The sequence below is a fragment of the Cynoglossus semilaevis genome, chromosome 20, assembly GCF_000523025.1.
Source record: "Cynoglossus semilaevis isolate Cse_v1.0 chromosome 20, Cse_v1.0, whole genome shotgun sequence".
NCBI lineage: Eukaryota > Metazoa > Chordata > Actinopteri > Pleuronectiformes > Cynoglossidae > Cynoglossus > Cynoglossus semilaevis.
This window is the reverse complement of record NC_024326.1, coordinates 675369-693427: the sequence shown is the minus strand read 5'-3', so window position 1 is coordinate 693427 and position 18059 is coordinate 675369. Positions and strand designations below refer to the sequence as shown.

At 41.8% G+C, this 18059-nt stretch overlaps 2 protein-coding genes across 9 annotated transcripts in view; both read left to right on the top strand.

The window, feature by feature from the left end:
- angptl4 (angiopoietin-like 4) overlaps positions 1–3779 on the top strand; it is a 5639-nt gene extending 1860 nt beyond the window's left edge. Inside the window, exons 4-7 of the mRNA XM_008333699.3 lie at positions 1828–1941; positions 2043–2138; positions 2299–2583; positions 2670–3779. Coding sequence (XP_008331921.1) covers positions 1828–1941; positions 2043–2138; positions 2299–2583; positions 2670–2854 — 680 coding nt within the window. The 3' untranslated portion in view covers positions 2855–3779. The remainder of the gene's footprint in view (positions 1–1827; positions 1942–2042; positions 2139–2298; positions 2584–2669) is intronic.
- A 916-nt stretch (positions 3780–4695) lies between these two features.
- Positions 4696–17289, top strand: crtc1a (CREB regulated transcription coactivator 1a). Of its 8 annotated transcripts, none has more exons than XM_017042464.2 (15): positions 4696–5080; positions 6965–7081; positions 7320–7445; positions 8126–8187; positions 8634–8728; positions 10317–10402; positions 10479–10519; positions 10780–10970; positions 11056–11201; positions 11355–11447; positions 11983–12069; positions 12994–13098; positions 15734–15817; positions 15913–16081; positions 16550–17289. In XM_017042464.2, the coding sequence occupies exons 1-15, from the start codon at positions 4955–4957 to the stop codon at positions 16753–16755; spliced, it is 1734 nt and encodes a 577-aa protein (XP_016897953.1). In that variant the 5' UTR covers positions 4696–4954; the 3' UTR covers positions 16756–17289. The 8 variants fall into 8 exon arrangements, with proteins under 8 accessions (XP_016897953.1, XP_016897951.1, XP_016897952.1 ...); XM_017042462.2 differs by having other exon boundaries at positions 11974–12069; XM_017042463.2 differs by having other exon boundaries at positions 4697–5080; positions 11059–11201; positions 11974–12069.
- Positions 17290–18059: the final 770 nt, after the last annotated feature.

Genomic DNA, 18059 nt, shown 5'->3' with positions numbered 1-18059 from the left:
GTCAACTAAAACAACATTTACTCAAAAAGAGAGTTCATGTGAATGAAGATAAGACGTACAGTACACGCCCTGGTTTATTCAGACCGTGAACAATCGAAATCTTACCGTCAGTCCTTCTTTCTCTGTGCTTCACAGTAACTGTATGAAGCAGTGATTGATGACCACAGGCAGCTGGCGCTCCCATCTAAGCTAAAAAAAAAAAAAAAAAGCAGACACAGCCATATTGTTTGTCAAACGTCTTAGTTCTTAGCACACGATAACACTGAAAAGATCACAACAAAGGTGTTGTTAATTTGAACCCAGATTAGATTTTCTAATGGCCACAGATGAGAACTAGGTAAAAGGTGAACCCAGCTGAGGTCAGTCAGACGGTGCACTTCCAAATCCCACCACTGAGCTCAGACATCAGCAGGATTTACAGGAAAGGAGGAAAAAAAGGAAAACTTTTTTTTTCTATTTCTGGCGAGTTTTCAACTGGGGTAAAGTTCACAAGTCTCACACAGTGTTCAGTCCAGGTCGTTGGGCTCAGGGGGATTACTCACATTGATCATTTCTGGTAGCGGGGTAAGCAAAGGAAGGCTTTGTACAAATCTTAGCATGCAATGTTCCTCAGATTACTGGCCTTGTGTCTGAGCCAACAAATAAAACAAAGGAAAACAAGTGGGAACGGTCTAAATTTGTCTCTGAACTCTGTACAGATATCTTTTACTGTCTCAAAGCCCCCCGCCCTAGCCGCCCACCCACCACACGTTTTCCTTTGGAAATCCAACCTCTTTGTGCAAAAACAAACATTTGTGGATCCCTAAAGAATGAGCCACCTTTCCCCTAGATCTGTAAAGGAGTCAGACATTCCCCTCCTCCACCTCGGTCATCTTTTCCTTTCCTCTCCTCTCCTCTCCTCCCCCATCCCTGCACCGAAACTCCCTACCTTACACTTACTTCATCTCCTTCTCCCTCATCACTGCTGCATGACTAAGAAGAATACTAAAGTTCAGGCGAACCCTGAGGCCCAGAGTGTCCACAACAAAAGTTCATGCCTCCAGGGAAAGTTCACGACACACAAGCTGGTGTCTTAACAATGGATCACAGCAAATCCAAAACTCGGAATAATAGGCTTCAGTTCATTAGAATGGTGTGACATGCATCATAATAGAAAATGCTATGAATGTGTAGTCCTATCAAAGCTTCACTTGGCTCCAGCTCTGCGCTCCTGCTGTCTCCTATTATGCCTTCCCGCAGCAGCCACAGCTCCTGTCCTCCCCCCACCCTCTGATCACTCCCCACACATGCAGCAGCCATGCGCTTCTCCATCACTATGTGGATGTTGTGCACGTGAAGGAGGTGTGACCAGCAAAGGGGGTGGGAGGACATAGTAATGTGGGTTGTAGCGTGTAACTCAATAGACTCAGAGCACAACCCAAGCAGCTGTGGGGACTGCGGTCTACTGGGAACTGGGACAAAGGTCATATTTATACCCAACACAGAGGAATCTCTTACTGGCGTGTTACGGCTGGGTCAAAGGTTGTGTCGCACGCGCATCAACATCTCCAGTCACGGCGATAAGAGCCTCTACTGGAGATTGTGTTGTATTTGCAAACACTTGGCTGATGCTGTCAGTGAGAGGTTCCTCAGCTGTCACTGACCTACATACTGAATGAAATGTAGTTCAAGTAAACAAGAGCTCAATCACAAATATATGAAGTTCAAGACAAACACATATTAAATGTGTCGTATAAAAATATAGGGTCAAGCGTCAGTGTAGGACAAAGGCGCTCTGACATAGTGATACTCTTTACCTCATCATCGTTGTTGTGTGTTTTCTTCTAGAACTTCCATCAGACTGTCATGAACTGTTCCTGAGAGGAGAAACCACCAGTGGCATCTACACCATCCAGCCAATCAACGCAGAGCCTTTCAAAGTCTTCTGTGAGATGACAGCTGGTAGGTGGACATAACACAACTTCCATTTTGAATTACAAAACATTTTTGAACTATTCTTTGGACTGGTGCTCACTACATGTCTTCTCTGTGGTCCTAACCAGACGGTGGATGGACGGTGGTCCAAAGACGTCAGGATGGCTCTGTTGACTTTAACCAGCAATGGCAAGCCTACGAGAAAGGCTTCGGCACTTTGAATGGTAAATCTTCTAACTACTTTGATGACTTACATTGACTTCATCACTGATTGAGGTTGTAGAGCCTTGTTAGTCCAGAAAGATTAATCAAAATAACATAAAATGTCACACTGTGAACGGTTAGTGCTAGAGTTTGAATTTCCTCCTTTTTCCTTTTCCTCAGGAGAGTTCTGGTTGGGTCTTGAAAAGATACACTCCATTGCCAAAGACGGAGGCTACGTTCTCAACATCAAGCTCTCTGACTGGAACAGTGACTTGATGTCAGTGCGTCTCCCTTTTCAACTGGGTGGAGAAGAAACCAAATACTCGCTCAAGGTCGAGGAAGCCGGTGCTTTCGGAATCCTAGAGAGGTCCCTGGGAGCTGATGCCACCTTAGGTCTGCCCTTCTCCACCAGCGACCAGGACAATGATCGGAAAAAGGACTACAACTGCGCTAAGCAGCTTACTGGTGAGTTAGAAACGTCAGTCACACCGACACGAGGACTTGGAGCTTGAATGCAGCATCTAACTGTGAACAAATGTTTGTATTTTCAGGTGGTTGGTGGTTCAGTAACTGCGGTTCCTCCAACCTGAACGGTAGATACTTCCAGAGTCCACCACCCAAACTGCGACATCAGAGGAAGCAGAGCATCTTCTGGAAGAGCTGGAGAGGGCGCTACTATCCTCTGAAGTCCAGCCTAATGATGGTCGCACCTGCCTTCATCCAGAACAAGTCATAAAGAACAGGAAGAAAAAAAACGTGACAAACAAAAAGGAAATAATTTAATGTTGTTTAACGGTGTTTGGTAGAACACAGAAAATAGACACAAAAAGAATTCACTTCAATTTTCATTGGTTTAGAAGACAGGTTTTATATATATTTATAGATATAAATATATATATATATCAAGCTTACTTTTGGAAATTCTGTGTTAGGCAGGGGCTCCCTGCAGGTCTGGGCTTGTCGGCTGTGTTGTCAGCCATGGAACATTTTCAACATGTGGAGACCCGTCACTAGACTTGTGCGTGATCAGCGGTTCAAGAACACACTCGGCACCAAAACGAATAAACAACTGCTTTTACTAGGTGTAGGGCCGTGTTGGAGTGAGGTGTTTCAAAACGTGGACCAAATCCAGACTAATTAGAACAAAAGTCATAATGACGTAAGGTTTTAAGGGTTTTAAGGCATTACACTGAGCTCATACTGTTGCGCTCACATTGTATTATTGTATACAACATTTACGACTGAAATCATTCCAGGCTTTCACATATTGTACGTATTCTGCGCTATTCTGTCCAGAAATCTGAATGGACTTCACGCTGTACAGATTCAGATGATGTACGTAAGTCATATTGACTCCTTACGAGACAATGAGAGACATGAGTTTTGTACATAATGTATGAAGAAATACTGTCTGTCTTGTCAGAAACGTTTTTACTGTTTGACTGTGGCATTGTCTGTCTTGTCATCACTTGAGTGTTGTTGCTGTGGACGTTCCCCTTTTTTATTTAAATGATGTAAAGATATAGATATAAATATATATTTCATTTCTTGTTTGTAATTTATATTGTCTGTCCTTTTTTTATCAAATGTTAAACTGTTCGTTAAAGACAAAACACCAATTCTTTTGACAAAATGAGCCAATAAAATTGATTCTAACATCAGTGGATGTGTCTGTCTTTTATATACCGCTACATGTACATGTGCATTTGATCTAGCAGCGACCAGAGCTTCTCCCTAAACCACACGTGGATGATCTTAGATACTTAAATGGCTTTGTCCAGCTGTCTTTAAGAAAGAATGAAAGTGAATTATTTGTCATTGTGACACAGCAGCACACAACGAAATGTGACCTCTGTTTTTAACCTAAGTCAGCAGGGGGCAGCATTACGCTGTCCTGGGAGCAGTGTGAGGTGACGTGCCATGCTCAGAGCACCTCAGTGGTAACTTGGCAGCTGGTGGACTCGAATAGGAAAACCTCCTGGACCCAAGTCTGCTTCCTTGACCACTAATCCACCTGTGCCCCCTTTCCCTTTCATCTGCAGTGGTTGTCAGAGCTTTGACACCTGGTAAAGGATCAGGGTCTGTTGACCTGCTGTAGTTTGCTCTCTCTGACCTTCAGGATGAGATTTACTATGATACCTGCAAGGGTCAGTGGTTACTGCAGTTTGACCAGAACTAGTTTAGGTCCTCAAAGAATCCTGTGAGAAAGGGAAAATAAATATCTAAAACTGCCCACAACAAACAGGTGGTGAACCTACATTATTGTTTTCAGTGATTAATGAAATATCTATAGATATTTACAATGCTAAACTATGAAAGGGTTAGCTTAAAAATACTAACAGGTTAGTATTATTAAATTCTGTTGTTTTTTGGGGGGGTTACAAGATGGATCATGTAAATGTAGCTGAAAGACAACCAAAAATAGCAAAACAAATTTACAATTATTTTATAATAGTGTTTTCTATAAAATACATAATGTATTGTATTAAACTGGAGCAGAAAAGCTGCTGGTTCTGTTCTACAGATTTTCCATATTTTCAATAAAGAAAAACATAAAAAAGTAATAGTTACATGTAATACGCTCTTTTAATTACCCAATAATTCAAGAAAGACCAACACAGATGTCCAGTGTCTGCTGTTGCACAGTTCAAATCAGACCCCGATGACACAATGTTAAGATTTATGTCCTTTTCCAGACAGAAATACATTCAGACGGTTAGGGTATAGTCAGTTGTCGCACCTAAATTGAGCATCCTAACCGGAAGTCCTGCATTTCCTGATTTCCGTTAACTTGACAAAGAAGCAGCGAGGTGAAAACCAAGCAGAGGAGCGAAACATGGCGACGGGGAACAATCCGAGGAAATTTAGCGAGAAAATCGCTCTACATAACCAGAAGCAGGCGGAGGAGACGGCGGCCTTTGAGGAGGTGATGAAGGACCTAAGCATTACACGAGCAGCGAGGGTAAGGAAGCAGCGTCTCCTTCTTATTAACCTCCTCTCCTCCTCTTCCTCCTCCCCGTTTGTTTTCAGTGAGCTGTCAGCTCTGTAGCTGCATGCAGCCAGTGCTCAGAGGTAAACAATAACAAACGGCTGCTCCTCCACATCAGCTGCTGCTGCGGCTGCAGTCTCCTGCTCCTCCTTTACCTCCTGCAGGGACTGGGGGGAGAAGCTGTCAGGAGGTGCCGTGATATTTAAATCGACCCCTGTCTGGGAGGGAGAAAAAAGTTATTCTAACATCTTTTTTTCCCTGTGTATCCCACGCGTGTTTGACAGCGCGTGTCGCCCCAGCATCGCTGATAGACGTCCCACAAATATCACAGGTGTATTTTGACCTGATCTGTCAGTGATCGTGTGTAATTGTTGCCCTGTTCCAGGGTGTGTGTCGGCTTTGTGTAAATAAACTTGTCTGACAGGTCCACAGGCCTGACTGCTGCTGTGTGGGCAGTGCGGATACACGACAGTAGGGAAAACCCACATTCTGCTGCTCTGACTTTAACTGGATCTGTAGTTAAAAAAAAACAAACATCTTTCTTAGTGACGTTATGAATAGATTGCGGTGTGACAGGTTAGGTTTTCTTAGTGGAATGTAATGTCAATTCAAATAAATAAATAAATAAATAAAGTTAAAGCCATTAATTGCATAAGAATAACACGAAATTTTGCCACATATATATTTCCATATTATAATCTATTATATAGATATAGTCTTCTACGTCTCTTTATCTATTTGCTTTATATTCTAATTTTAATGTCTGTTAAAAGGTATTTTAAAGTAAAGGTTTACAAAAATGTTTGTCTATAGCACATGTGTCAAACTCAGGCCCGGGGACCAGATCTGGCCCATGGTGTTATTATATTTGGCCCTGGGAGATCATATCATATTTGTACTATAGTTGGCCCACCAGTATGTACTCTCAATATACTGGCAGGATTTATAGTGTTATAGCACAACATTTAATTTAAAAAAATGTTCCCAGCTGTCCTCTCTCTCAGCCTCAGCTTCCCTCCTTCTTTCTCCTCCTGTTCGTACCTGTGGTGTTTACAAAGATGAGGGTCTGGCCCTCTTCCTGATCCTGGGACGTTACTATAGGCTTTTATAGGTTTACATGTGTTTTAAGCAAACACACTCTGTGGCCTGAGCCTTGTGAAAACACACCAGCAATTCAGGCACAGTAACTGTTTTCAGTGGACCCCCCGCCCCCAACTCCCCGCTGCCAACAGTGAGCCGTGAGCCTGCATGAGAATATTTAATTGAAGGATTCTGGCTTTTCTTTTGGGATGCCGATCTGCAGGTTGCTGTGAAGTAAACACTGTCACCAGTCTCTGAGGAGGGTGTTGGCAGAAAATCACAAGAGTACTTTGGCCAAAAACTTCCACAGTGCCTCACTTCCAGTTCTCCACAGTCTTAAACAATACACATCTTTTATATAATTCAATTACACGCCGTGTACAAGATCAAATTTATTACTATTTTTAACTGTTACTCATGTAGTGTTTGTGCCAAATATCTAATTCTTTTGGCATCTTAGACAAAAGGATATTAAAGGCAACGCTAATTTGTGTTTCTTGCCATTTCATGGTTAACCAATTCTCTAGTTATTGTCGATGAGCTTGTTTATAGATTCCATACATTTTTAAGAATTTGTGGGATAGTTATTCAGGCTACGACACTCTACTCATTAACTATTTATTGTTAAGTGATACCGTTTATTGGGTAACATGTATACTGCTAATATCTGAAGCCGTATTTGTAAATGAATTCCATAATTTTTAATGAGAGGAAGCTATCATGAATCATGAATCAACTATTACTGAAAACCGTCCAATTTCTTGATGTTTTTCTCAGCTGCAGCTGCAGAAGACTCAGTATCTGCAGCTGGGACCAAACAGAGGACAGTACTACGGAGGATCTTTGCCAAATGTCAATCAAATTGGGAACAGTAGCATGGATGTGACCTTCGAGGTGAGGAAATATTGATTCAATGAACCTTAAAATGTTTGTATTCTGTATCTTAACTAATTACAAAATAAAGTTACACACATTACAGTACAATTTTACACATTATATCATATTATTTGAAATTAGTATTTTAAATATGTATCGTCAAAATTGCTTCCTACGTTTTTCTCTCTGAGCAGGAGTGTTCACTGGCCTGAACCTAGTTCAAATGTATGGGTTTTGTTTGTTTTTTGTATGGCAGAAATCAGGGCTGGATATGAACAAATTGACCCGACATCATGGGTTAGTGGAGAGAGTGTACCGCGACCGGAACCGCATAACGTCACCGCATCGGAAACCCCTGTCTGTCGACAAACATGGACGCCATATATCCTTTAATTCTAACTGACAAATCTGAGTACTCATTTTACTGTTGTTTTTGAAAATCGGACGGCGACTCCGCTCTAGGCATCTCGTCTTTGTCATTGAATTGTGATTACAGGAGATGGAGTACTGGATGAACAATGTCACTAACATAAACACATACAGGACCTGGATGAGTCAGAACATTACATGGGATATTTTAAACCGAGAACACTGTGATTAAGCTCTGCCCCGAGCCATTAGCATCATTGCTATTCATGGTGGGAAAGACGGCACATGGATCGTTAATTAATTGTACAGTGTCGTTGTGAATGCCGGAGGTATTTCCCCACTTTTTCTTAGTGCCACCATCCGTCAGACTGTGTATCCTGTTGTTGATGATGTCATGAAGCAAATTAGTCTTTGTAAGTGGAATCGTTAAGGCACGCAGACAAATGATTCCAGGGAATTAGACCATTGGGAGCTGGTACGGCTCCATTCCCATCACTACCTGCCCATCATCGATCAGATGTGAAATCATTTATGATTTTGATCATTAGATGATTTCACATCTGGTCATTAACATCCTGTGACTAACTATCGAGGTGCTTCCAGTGACAAACCTGGGAGGATGTTTACAGTGTTGGCACTGAATCTGCAGGGACTCTCCGTCTCCATAAGTATTTTCTTAACCTGAGATCTCACATTGACAGCTGTCCATATGGCTCAGTGTATCTGTCACCACCACCAGACACCAGCTGGAGGAGGTAGGACAGCGTGTGTGTGTGTTGTTATGTGTGTTATTATGTGTGTGGGCTGCTTATCTCAACTCACTCCCTCAGACATGTATGTATTATTTACAGCTGTCAGAAATAGATGATTGGAAGAATATTTTTGTTTTCTTTCCTGTAGCATAGCATATCATAACATAAGGTGTTTAGCTCTGGGGCTTTTTTAAACTTGTTTGATTGACATTAATGTTGATCTTGTTTTTAATTTAGAAGATTTACTGCGGCCTGACGTTGTTCATTCCCAACAGTGTCTGAATGATGTCTGTTCAAAATGGACTTTTCTGCCATGCTTTATCACAGATTTCCTTCTCAATTCTATCAAAGCATGGTGTTCTGGTGATGAAGAACTATTCGCTGACATCATCTGTGTAAATATGTTTGGCTCATTTGCTTCATTCTCTGTGACTTTACCTGTGGCTTAGAACCAACTCTGATTCAGCGCTGCACCAGAGCACACTGACCCCTGCTGACCAGGCCACCTTCACCGGAGGATCCCAGGAGCTGCAGCCAAAACGAGGTAGAACAGGAGAAAAACATGGCCTTTTAAGAGTAGAATAAGCTGCTAACACACTCTTATTAATGACATTATTATTTTAGATTATTGCAGCCCTGATGCTAACTGATGGTTTGTTTGTATATTTTTTTGGTTAAATTAGATTATTGCAGCCCTGATGCTAAATGATGGTTTGTTTGTATATTTTTTTGGTAATCTGCCGTTTTGGTATGAAGTATTGACAAGTGTAAATAATATATGATATAATTTCCATAGCATTTTCCCTGAGTTTAGAGTTTAGACTTTACAGCTTTTTCATTGATTGTTCTGCGAATAAATGTTTCATTTTGTTTGTATTCTGTCTCCGGTTACCATTTGACTCTACTATTGCTGTGGGAATAGTAAAGTAGTTGAGTTTTTTTTTCACTCTGTTTGTGTTTTCCTGGTGTCTTCTATTGAAGCTCAATGACTTCCAGTCTGTCAAAGGTCTATATGTGGCTTTAAAGGCAAAGGAGGAGAAAAAACAGGAAGGAGTGGAGTCTCAAAATAAACTGTGCTGTCGATGGCTGGTCTGAGTCAGACACCTGAGTTTCTGTCTGATTTTAGTCGACACCTTGAGGCTTCCATATTATAGAGTGTGTGTGTGTGTGTGTGAGTTTTATATTTAGAGCTGCTGCCAGGGTTGTCAATCCTTTGGTCGATTTCCTGAGTGCTGCTGCTGCTGCCGCTGCTGCTGCTGCTGTCACTACTGCTGCATAATTTCATCCAATGAATTATGTCCAAAAAAATTTTTTTTCCAAGCTTAAATTCCTAAGACTGACAGAAAGGGGGTGTAATAGGGGTCCTCGGCCAGAAGCTACTGCTGTTTGGGAAGCCAAGTCCCTTAACTTCCTGCTCTTTAAGTGTTCATAAACTTTAAGGCAGGTCAGATGTTCTTCCATGAAACATTCTTTTTTGTTATGGGACAGATGAAAGTTATTTTTTGACTGAGCAGCTTTGAGACAGTGAAGGTGACAGGACATAGATGAGTGAGCAGAAGCCTGGAGAAGTGGCCTAAGCCTCTGCAGTGCTGGAAACCCTGGTTAAGCCTCCGTTTTTTGCCCCCTAAGTAGGATTTCTGCCTGAGTGGAGAAACATATTAAACTCAGCCTCTCCGCTCTTGGATGGTTTTTACTGCAGGCTCATGTTATTCAAGGACATACTGAGTCCTTCTCAGCTGATCTTGCTGTATCTGCCTTTGCTTTGTTCAGTGTCTTGGGCTCAAATCCCACTTTAACCAATACGTAGTGTGTCGATGTTGATGAGGACGAGCCGCCGTCAGTGAGGTTCCATCTCATCCTTTTCAGTGAGCCTCATCTGTCAGTGTTTCAACAGTACTTGGTTCTCTTCAGTTTCTGACTGATGGGTAGCCTGTCATCCTGAGGCACAGACGATTTGACGGCTATTGTGCTCTTTGTGCTTTCTGGATAAAGGAACTGTTTTTGGTCACAGTTGATGGTGTTACACAGACCCACAGTAGAAGCTGCTTCAGCCAGTGAACACAGTTGTTTACCTGCTCTTACACAGACTGTACTTCAGTGATACTCAGGAACCTTGTTCTCCCATTCTTCAGTTTTCCTGCTTGCTGTACCTGATTCAGAAGCAATTAAGCAAGAGGCTGATGAAAATGAACAAGAACTGAAATGGGACTGCAAAAAGGTACGCCTCTTACTCACCGATAAATGTTCTACTTACTCTACAGTCATCTATAACTGCAGTTTTCCCTCTACTGTAGAACACGTCGAAGTCCAAGCCCTGCAAAGTTCCCGGGATTCAGTGAGTATTTTACTGTTGCTGCTTATTGATACCTCTCTGAACAAAGGTCAAAACTACCCTTAACTAATGTGTTTTTGATGAACTGTGATCTTGTAAATAATGTCTGTAAATGATGTTTTACATGTGATTTTCTAGTGAATTTATATCATGCAAAAAGAACACCAAATCAGCCAATGAGTCTGCTAAAGAATCCTGTTTGTTGACATTTTTCAGGATGTGTTAAACACTGTTTTGTCACAGCATCCATCTGTTCTCTGCAGCATATTTCCATCTCCGGACCAGCAGCTGACCACACCGCTCAAACCAGCAGCCCACAACACTGGCGGATCTCTGCCTGACTTGACCAACATCCAGTTCCCTCCTCCACTGCCCACTCCGCTCGACGCGGACGATTCAGCCTCCGCCTCGTTCAGCGCCTCCAGCAGCACACAGACCCTGGCAAACTCACAAGGTAGGACTCCAGAGATTCTGCAGTAATAAATGCAGCTCATCAGACCAAATTCTCCCCTTGTGCTGAGTGTTCTGTGTTCTGTTAGCAGTGAATACATCTCAGCCCACGTTATCAATGGAAATGGAGTCAGGCCAGGACAACATGGTGCCTCTCATCCTGAACACAGGAGACTCCCACCAGCAGCAGAGCAATCAGCTCTCTCCCACCTCTCCACCTCTCAGTCTCTCTCAGGTACAGCCCCACACTCTGGTCTTACTAACATTATTCATGCAAGCTTTAATAACAGTCAGTCTGTTAGCTGAGGGGCTCGCCCATATTAAAGTCAATGCAATTCACCTCAAACTGTGGAACTTCCTCCCTTATCAGTCACCTTCCTTCCCCCAGGCAGCCATCAACGCCATGAACCTGGAGCAGCAGCTGTCTCAGTACGCTTTCTTCAGTCAGCAGCAAACGCCTCAGACCCTACAGAACCAACAGGTACGTTAAAACAGCGGCCCGCGGGACATGACTGGGGCAGATGTATAGCCCACATTGTACTGAGTTGTCACATTTAACACAGTGGTAACATTATAGTCTCGAACATAAAAACATCAGTAGAGTCCAATGAATGACACACAACCTGCAAATGTAAACAAGGACGTCCTCTGCTTAAAGCACTAAGCACTTTTGCTGCAAGTATTTATTGTTATTTTCATGTTATTAACCAAAGGAAATATAAATTAAAAATGTAGAAGATGATGAGGACAATTTCATTTAATGCTGATCACAGCCAAAAAAACAGTCCTAAAAATTAGAAACTCAGCATTAAATTTCATTTAATGCTGATCGCAGCCAGAGCCAGTTAAAAAAACAGTCCTAAAAATTAGAAACTATTTCATTTTCAACCGAGGGCTAGAATTCCAGATGAATTGATAACTTCAATATGAATTAAGCTTCATGAACGAGAGCCTGGTGTTGTGATGAGCAGGAGTGTGATCGTCTGGATCTCTTCATTTTCCAGCAGACAGGCCTGGTCCAGCTGCCGTCCTCCATGAACTCCTTCCCCACGTTAGACCACCACGCGTCCTCCCAGACAAACGTGACCATGGACATGAACACGGTGAGCAGAGTACACATCAGTCTGCCTCGTACATTATGGTTTCACACCCGCTGCCGCTGCAGTGTCTCACACTCTGAGGTTGTGTCTGGTTTTCCTCTCTTCTTCTGAGAGATCAACACTCCGGTCCAACTCACACTTGTTGAAACATATTTATTGTGAATATTTAGTGTGAAAAATGAAGAATTAAAAACAGAGTTTCCTTTTTTTTTTTTATGTTTATCGCTGAGGATTTCAAGCTCCCAAATTATTTGTGTTTAAACTGTAAACGCCTTTGTTGGAAACAGAGCATCCTTCAGATCCTGGCTTTGGCTGCTCCACTTCTGTTGCACTGAGACCTTGTTTGGATTCCTGCAAAATGAAGCGTCCTACATTCTGTTCTCTATCCCAGTCCCACTGCTGCCGAGACCTCACAGGGTGATAATAAAGCCGAAAATAGAAGCTCATCTTTATTTATCCATCACACATTCCGCGCTGCTTTGTTTTCACATGCGCTGTTGAGTTAGGTTTCACTTTTCCATTGTTAACTGTTGATGATGTGCAGAGTTCACACTGGAAAACATTATGCAGGTTCACAGTCCTATAAGTAATTCCTTTACTCTTATATATATTTCTAAAAGCAACAGAGCGGAAATCAAATTCTTCTTAATTTTTGGTTTTTAATTTTTGGAATAAAAAAAACAACCAAGGATTGAAAACCAGCCCAGATGAAAGCTCTGATGAGGTCTCCAACTATTTACATAACTTTTATTTATGCAGTTAATTATCAGAAATAACAGCTTTAATTACTATGATCTACTAGTTTCCCAAGTACCTTTATTGTGACAGAGACAAAGCTACACTTACCTCAGTATGAATGCATCGTCTAGACACCGACGACGGTAATCCTCGATTGTGTGTAACTTCAAACGTATCCTCCTGTATCAGGCCTCCTCCCTCCAACAGTACCGCAGTAGGGTCGGGTCCTCGGCCAATCAGTCTCCAACCTCCCCCGTCTCCAATCAAGGCTTCTCTCCCGGAGGTTCTCCTCAAGTAAGGGCGTGTGAACTGACGGGCTGTTGGCCCGCTCTGTTTCAACTTCACCCTCCCCTGCTTCAACGTTCTGTGGCTGCCTGGTTGGACTCTGTGGACCCATACGCCTGTTTCTATTGTGTCTACAATATCTGTAGATCTGGGCAAAGAGACAGAGAGAGAATGCTGTCTGTTCGTTTGTCGTATGCAGACAGAGCCTGTAGTCTGTGCCCATCAGAGATGTCGGTTTCAGTGTTTCCCAACCATCAGAAAAATCCAACAGTGCAGCACCAAACATACATGTGACAGAAAGTATATGTAATGAACCCTGGCCTGTTTGGTTAAACACAGCTCTGATATACATGCAGGAATTGAAGGATGAGACACATGCATTCGATCCCAGTTGCAACCACCTAGTGGAAGGGTATTGAATTGTTCTGCCTGTCACTCACATTAACAAAAGACAGTAAGTAAATAATCATTTTCAGACCAATTAAGGAAATTGGAAAATGAATTTTCCACAGCACATCAAGAGTGTTCTCACAGCACTCTAGCGTGCCAGGGCACGGTTGGAAATGTTTGGTTCTGGCTTATTTGGTTTTCATAAGCGATGCTAAAGTTAGCTTGTTTGTTAATTATAGTTTGAGGATAATTTGGCAAACAAATGTGAATTAACCGCCCAGTTATCAACGGTGCTTCAGGTGTGTTAGGCTTTTTCCAAAGACGGGAGACATCGTTTGCAGAATCCTGTAGTTTATTCAGTTTTAGCTTGAGCGAACGGAGGACATTCTTGACCAAAGTCAAAACCACTTCACTCTATTCACTGAATACACTTTGATGTCAGATGTATTTGCCCAGATCTATGTGCCAGTCCCTGAAACACACAGCAGTATTGGTGTGTTGGGATGTAGCTGTGTGTGTTTCTGTGTTGCTTCTGTGATTTTTGCGTCTCCAGTGTTTCCTCTCGTAGTCCTTCTGTTTGAGACTGTGTGTGCGTCTGAGTTTTTCTATGAAGATGTTAAATGTTCCACTGGCGGAGAGTAAACACAGTGAAGTGTGTTTGAAGGGCGTTGATTTCTTATTAACCAAACCAAAAAGTTAAATATTAATATATGTATTTATTATTGATTGATTCATCAATGATTTACAACAGTAATTCCTGATTTACTGGTTTCGTCTCTTAGTGACAGTAATTATCAACCGGTGAAATCCTGATTTACTGGTTTCGTCTCTTAGTAAAAGCTGAGATACATAACATCACTTATTGTCGTTGGTGGAGTGTGATCTTTGCCTTTTTGAGTTGTTGCGAGGGAAACTGTGCGGTTCAGACTGACGACTTCCTGGTCCCTGCGTGCATGTTTCTGTCCTTGTCCTAACGTTTGCCTCCCTCACTCCGTTTCTTCCTGAGCTGGAGCTCACCCTTGGTCTTGAGATTATTCCCGGCCTCAACCACAATTGACAGGCTGTGTGCTCTATTATCCTGCTCTGCCCTGCAGGGACTTCTGCAGCACGCACAGATAATTTGGTTTTTGAAGCAGGAGCAGCGGCTCAGAGTATGATCCAATTATTTATACATTAAGAGGCCACAGTGAAACCAGAGAGATTCTGTTGCTGCTTCAATGAGAACACTCAAATGAGAATCTTTAAGAGAATCTCTGTTGCACTCGTGGACTCAGTGTGTGTGGGGCGAGGGGGTAGAGTCACAACGGGATTGCATTTTCAACGATTCATTAGATTTTATATGATTTTAATTCCATTCCCTTCCTGGTCATCAAAGCACTGGTGCACAAAAAAAAAAAACAAACAAACAAAGATGCTGCTGCCCTTGTTATCAGTCTGTGGTCTGTCAGTATGTGAGATCTGAATGAACGTGGCAGATAGCAGAATATGTACTTGGAATTCTTATACATTATTTTATTTTGATATCTTGTTACATAGATGTTTTCACAAACAGTCATTTGTTATCGACATGAGACCATAGTTAGGCCAGAGAACCAACTGTGGCACAGGGGAGGATGTTTTTCTTATCATTTATTATTTATCATTTTCAAGCAGAGTTGGGAATGACCTCCCTGACGGGCGCTTTGTTCCCCCAAGAACAAGACAAATAAATAAATTACCTACCTGTCTATTTAAAAAGTTTAGACACCTTTTCACAAAAATCCCAGCTGTGTATGTTGTCAGCACTTTGTGATGTAGTTATACAGTCTGTGTGTGTGTACACAACAGTGTTTTTGACACTGTACGTGTGGTGTTTTAGGGAGGTTGCAATTTCTGGTTGCATCATTATATTACATGTAGGAAATGTTGCATCATAAAGACAAAAATCATTAGATGCTCAAAGAGGAAAAACATTCTCTGTGGTTTTAAACCAATGTTCTGTTTTTTTGTGCTGCGGCTGCTTTAAATGTGTCTTTTATGACGCTGTTGATCTTTAACTGTGCAAGGCTGTATGCATCTGTTGTTTTCTGTTTGTTTTTATACCGAGAAACTTTATCATTTAATAAGCCATGTATTCACATGTTAATTATCACATCGCACACACACAGACACACATTTTCAGTTACCCTTCAGTTAATGTCGTTGCTGCAGACTAAAAGGACAGAGTATTAACTGTTTTCAGCTCCAGTGTACTAAACACCGGTTGTCATTGCAGCATAACGCCATCCTTGGCAGCGTCTTTGCGGACTTCTACGACCAGCAGCTGCCGTCGCTCCAGGCCAGTGCTCTGTCACAACAGGTATCGTCAGTGTTGTGTCTTTGGTTTTTGACAGACTGGTGCAGTAAAAGAAAGTGTTCCACTGTTGTGACGTCGTTTACTGCTCTGATCCTCAGTTGGAGCAGTTCAACATGCTTGAAACTCCCATCAGCCCTGACCAGACCTCCACCCTCAACTACTCCCAGGCTGTGATGATCGGTTTGACTGGTGGACACTGCAGCCTCCCAGACTCACAGCAGCTGAGCTACAGCAGCCATGGAAACATCCCTAACATCATTCTCACAGGTGCTGGGAATGTAACCTAATGCCGCACTGACACTGGTTTGTTGTCGTATTGGTAGAAAAATAAGTGCAGATGACCAGTATGGAATAGAGAAAAAAAACACACTAGTATTGTTATGGATATTTTTAAGACTGTTTTTCAGTTATTATTAGTTTGCATTTTAGCATTTTTGGCTGACCTATTCTTCTTTTATTTGTAGCTTAATTTAGGCTACATATTATCTAACACTTATCATTAATCACACAATGCTTCTTTACAAACTATTGTAACCAAGCAGTAAATTACAAAACTGCTCACGTAGTATATATGTATATATCTTCTAATGACAGTAATTTGTCTCTAGCCCTGTCTGCACTCCTAATTCATTTACTTGATCTTCTTTTCAGCCCCGCTTCCTTTCATAACACTTAGCAATGAATGCTATCGCTAATAATTTGTTTTAAATATTCCCTTTGTGTTTGTGTGAATAGTGAGTGGAGAGTCTCCACCCGGTCTACCAAAGGACCTGACGTCCACACTCTCCACAGATGTCAGCTTTGACATAGACTCTCAGTTCCCACTGGATGATCTCAAAATTGACCCACTGACTCTGGACGGCCTACACATGCTCAATGATCCAGACATGGTCCTCGCCGACCCGGCCACAGAGGACGCGTTCCGCCTGGACAGGCTCTAACCCTCACTTCTCCACATGCTCCTGCACAGGTGCGTGAAAGCTGCCGCTGTGGGATAGAGGGATAGACGGGTTAAAGGTGGTGTCACTGGAGATGATAAAAGTAGGAGAAATGTTGCGGTGCACGATGGTCACGGTCTTTACTGCTCGGCAATGATTCCACACTAAGCAATTATGCCTCAGAAGAGAAGAAAAAATGTTTAAAAAATGAAGAGTCTTTGAAGACTGATGCCAGCCTCTGACCCCCGTTGTTGTGAACCTTTTCTGTGGTTCAAAAATCAAATTTTAATTTATGTCAGAAAATGAAACTTACTTTACAGTGGGAGTTTGATGGAGTAGTGAGCAGATGAGCTCGACTGACTCAGAGGAAGAAATCTGTCAAGTCAAACATTCAACACAGACATTGGTTTTCCTCTAATTCCTTTGCGGTTCGTTTTACAGCCAAAGTAAAATCCCATTTGATTTGAGAGCCGACGATGATGAGTCATAAGTTTCTGCTATTCTGCCAGGTTATTTTTGGGAAATGCTGAATCTTGTTTTGTTTTTTTAAGACCCTGAATGGCAGTCATTAGTTATGCATCAAATCACAATCACTGTGCACATTGTTTTTGCCTTAATAGCTTATATTATGTTGTTGATGCAACGATAACGGATTGGAAAACCTCTTCTGTACTGTGTCACATGTTCTCCCTGTAGTGTTCTGTTCAAGGTTAGTGTTCAGTAAATGTGCTTGTGCACGGTCGCTACTGCATCATTTCACACACCCATTCATTAGTCTGATCTGATTGGATGAACACAGGTTGTGTTTGGAATCAGGTGCGACTGGTCAGGACGACTGTGGAAATCTGTTGATTTCACCGTTGTCACTGGTTACAATCTTTACCAGTAGAAATCAGATCCAGTTCGTGACTATAAGTTCTATATCTGGAAATTAATTTGAAATATGAAGTTCAATATTTTTTACTTCTTTTATTCCTTAGGTCATACTTTCAAATTATTTATTATATTTATTATCTTTATGATTTGTTATTTTAACCATAGATATGTTTTTTTTAGTGGAAAGTATCTGCAAGTACCAAAATGTAAATACTTTAATTCAGGCAAAAATGCTACTGGTGCATCCCTAACATGTAGAAAATGTAGTCAAGATTTTGCGTAATAAAATCTATGCAAAATAGTGGTGATGGATTTAAGAGAAGGAATCTTTTCCAGAAGGATTCAGAGATGGTGCCATTTTTATTTCTATTTTACTGGAAACTGTCATATAGAAAACCTCCTCCACCTCCTGAATATTTCCCAAAGATGTG